The sequence below is a fragment of the Propithecus coquereli genome, unplaced genomic scaffold (assembly GCF_000956105.1).
Source record: "Propithecus coquereli isolate 6110/MARCELLA unplaced genomic scaffold, Pcoq_1.0 Scaffold6, whole genome shotgun sequence".
In the NCBI taxonomy this organism is placed as follows: Eukaryota; Metazoa; Chordata; class Mammalia; order Primates; family Indriidae; genus Propithecus; species Propithecus coquereli.
Window position 1 is genome coordinate 1,652,008 of NW_012151951.1, and position 3,176 is coordinate 1,655,183.

General features: G+C 37.9%; 1 protein-coding gene across 1 annotated transcript in view; it reads right to left on the reverse strand.

The window, feature by feature from the left end:
• Positions 1-1,107: 1,107 nt before the first annotated feature.
• The window catches only part of MMP1 (matrix metallopeptidase 1), an 8,869-nt gene continuing 6,800 nt past the window's right edge, over positions 1,108-3,176 (reverse strand). Inside the window, exons 8-10 of the mRNA XM_012659108.1 lie at positions 2,032-2,194; positions 1,399-1,502; positions 1,108-1,217 (exon numbers count right to left, since the gene is read on the reverse strand). Coding sequence (XP_012514562.1) covers positions 1,108-1,217; positions 1,399-1,502; positions 2,032-2,194 — 377 coding nt within the window. The remainder of the gene's footprint in view (positions 1,218-1,398; positions 1,503-2,031; positions 2,195-3,176) is intronic.

The following is a 3,176-nucleotide window of genomic DNA, read 5'->3' on the forward strand; positions in this document are numbered from 1 at the left end:
CAAAATCTAAATTCTTACTGGCTCACACAATGAAAGTGTATTTCTTACTTGAGCACAGTGTACTGAGATTTGGGGTAATTGTTTGGAATGGTAATCCAGCAATGTTGGCTTCTTCCATCTGTGGCCACTGTCTGCTGACATGCTTCTACAATCACCACAGCAGGGGACCACTGGAGAAATTTGTTCCAGCAATCAAGCATTTTGGTCTGGAAGTCATATCTGTCACTTCTTCACATAAGCCACTGGCCAGAAGTAGCCAGATGTCCCGCTGCAAATGCAAGGAGTTGGACTGTGGGAAAATGGGTCCTCCCATGGGCTCAGCAGAAGAGGAAGTGAAATACACTTAGAAAGCTCAGCATGTTGTCACTGATTTGACCTAAAACCAATTTCTAAATCCTTCCATGGAACAAGGGAAGTAGTTTGTCCCCCTCTGTATGATATAAATTCCACAAGAATGGAGAGCGTTTGAACTTTTTCCTAATTTCCCACATTAATAGTTTGCATATTGTCTACTTGCCATTTCATATCTGAAAATTAATCTCTGTGTGGCTGTATAATCAGAAGATAACAATATAATAAATACAATAGAAAATTTATGAAAACAGTGGAGACAAGAATGGCTTTATTCCAATCATAAAACACTTCATTTTGTGTAAGGGGAGCTGTCCCTTGCATATCAGGATGATACTAGTGACTGCTCAAGTGTTCTCGAGCCGCTTTTCCTCTGGTGAAGACTGATGTCTTTTGTCTCTTTCTTGCTTGAAAGGAGATGTTCCTCACTGAGGCTGCTGCTCTACAGGATCAAGGTCAGAGTCTCATACTCTGGAAAAAATCTTCTTTGCCACATTTGCCCATATAAATCCATAAGCCATGAATTTGACTTTTTTACCCATCATTTGTGGAACTAAATTGTATCAGTACATAAAATACTACATTCTAAATTATAAAAAACATATACAGAATGAGATATAAATAAGGTTATACTTAAGAGCTCTGTGTAACAGTGAGTCTAGAGGTTAAAAATACTGAAAAATGTATGGCTCTTCAGGAAAACATCTTTCTTGGGCTCACAAAATATATTTTTCCATTCAACTTTGTAATGGTTGATCAATTTTTTCTGCAGTTGAACCAGCTATTAGCTTTCAGGAGAGTCAAAATTCTCTTTGTTTTAGGTTCAAATTTGTATTGTCTTGTTCCACGAAAGAAATAGAAGAATCCTAGAAATAAAACAAAAGAGACTTACTACATTATACAAGTAGTTTCTAGGTTTAACTTGAATTCTTGAGAAACCAATTCACTTGTTAGCACAAATATTTTTGGCATTTGTTGTTCCAGCTAAGAAAATGGATGCTATTACCATGGCAACATAATGGAGGAAATACATAGGTAGTCACTTACCGTCTTTCTTGAAAACAGCATCAATTTTGTGGCCAATTCCAGGAAAGTCGTGTGCTATCATTTTGGGATAACCTGCATCCATGGATTGTTCATATTCATCATACCTGGTCAGAAAAGAATTAGGAGTGTCAGAATCTTTTGTTAAACATGCAGATTTTTCAAAATCATTGCAGGAAACATGCCATCAGGAATTTGACCAAAATTTTAAATTCTGTAGATCACTTGTAAAATGGGGAGTAGATGAGTTGAAGTAGAATGTTGGGTAGACTAAAAGTTTTATAGGATTCCTTTGAAATCCAACATCCAATTCTCTAGTGGGTTCCACACTATGTTCTATTAAGGTAAAATGTTATGAAAGCTAAGTTCCTTTTGGATGAAGTCGTTCTGTTAAAAAGAATGCCCTCATTTTTACATCTTTTTAAAATTCAGCCCCACATGCTCCCTGCATTCCCAGCTCAGGCATTGTGGGCTGATAATTGGTCAATAGACTAAATGGATGATAGACTGGCTCCAGCCCTTCACAGAAGAGGATGCTGACGAAGGCAATTTGAGACTCATTTTGAAATGGTTCAATCTAAAACTTTCTAGGGAGAAAGAACTGGTGCCCTAACACTGTCTGCATTTGGTCTTTACCTCCAGTATTTGTTAGCAACAAAGAAGTATGTTTTTCCAGTATCTTCCTCAGAAACAGCAGCATTGATATGCTTCACAGTTCTAGGGAAGCCAAAGGATCTGTAGATGTCCTTGGGGTAACCAGGTAGCACATTTTGCCCCTGAACAGCCCAGTACTTATTACCTGCAAATCAAGAAACAGTGATGAAAATATTTCCCCAGGGTTCCAATAGATGATAAGCAGATTTCCAGCTAAGTTCTTAGTTTTACAAGAGCAGTGCCCTGGCTGCAGATTAGAACCATCTAGTGAGGTTATTGAAAATACTGATGCCAGGATCCTATCCTAGACCAATTATAGGAGTCTAGTTTTTGAAGCTTCCTAGGTGATTCTAATCTGCAGGAAGCTTTAAGAATGACTGGTTTATAGCTGAGGACTTCTTTCAAAAGCCAGATGTTCAAATGACCAAAGAGTTTGTCGTGCCACCTCAGTGATATAAACTTTACCTCTCCAGGTTGCCCATGTACTATGGATATTCGAACCAATGGTATCCCAAAGGGTAGAACGTTATAATGACTTATAACCCGTAGTGACTTGCAACTCTGGATTCAAATCATTGCATTTGACTAGAACACACTTCCAAGTACTTGGATTAATGCTGTATCCAGATTCTATGTTTATATTCAGTAAGCCCCTCATCACGTAAGGCTGCTCTTATATACTGAGGCCAGGATTGCTCTTATTGCACAAATATGCTTATTTACCCATTATGAAAAAGGAATTTGAAACTTTGCGTATCTAAAGTCCTATTTAATTTCATTATTTGAAGACTAGAAATCCTATTTCAAAGTGTTTTGCTCATCTGAACTGCATTCAATTTTTTGCCTTGAGTGTGTGGCTGGGTCAAGCATCCTGTCTGTGCTATGCCAAACATATATTTGCAAAAGTACTTGTGTTTGGCATAGTGTCTTCAAAGCCAGGAGCTGGTCATTGGATTGTGTTTCATTCTGATAGAATCAATGAAGCCAGTCCCATTCAATTCACAGTAATTCAGGACTTCTCATACTTTGATGTGCATATGAATTGCCTGGGAAACTTGATAAAATTTAGATTCTATTAAAGAAGGCCTGGAGTGGGACCTGAGATTCTGTATTTGTAACAGACTGCC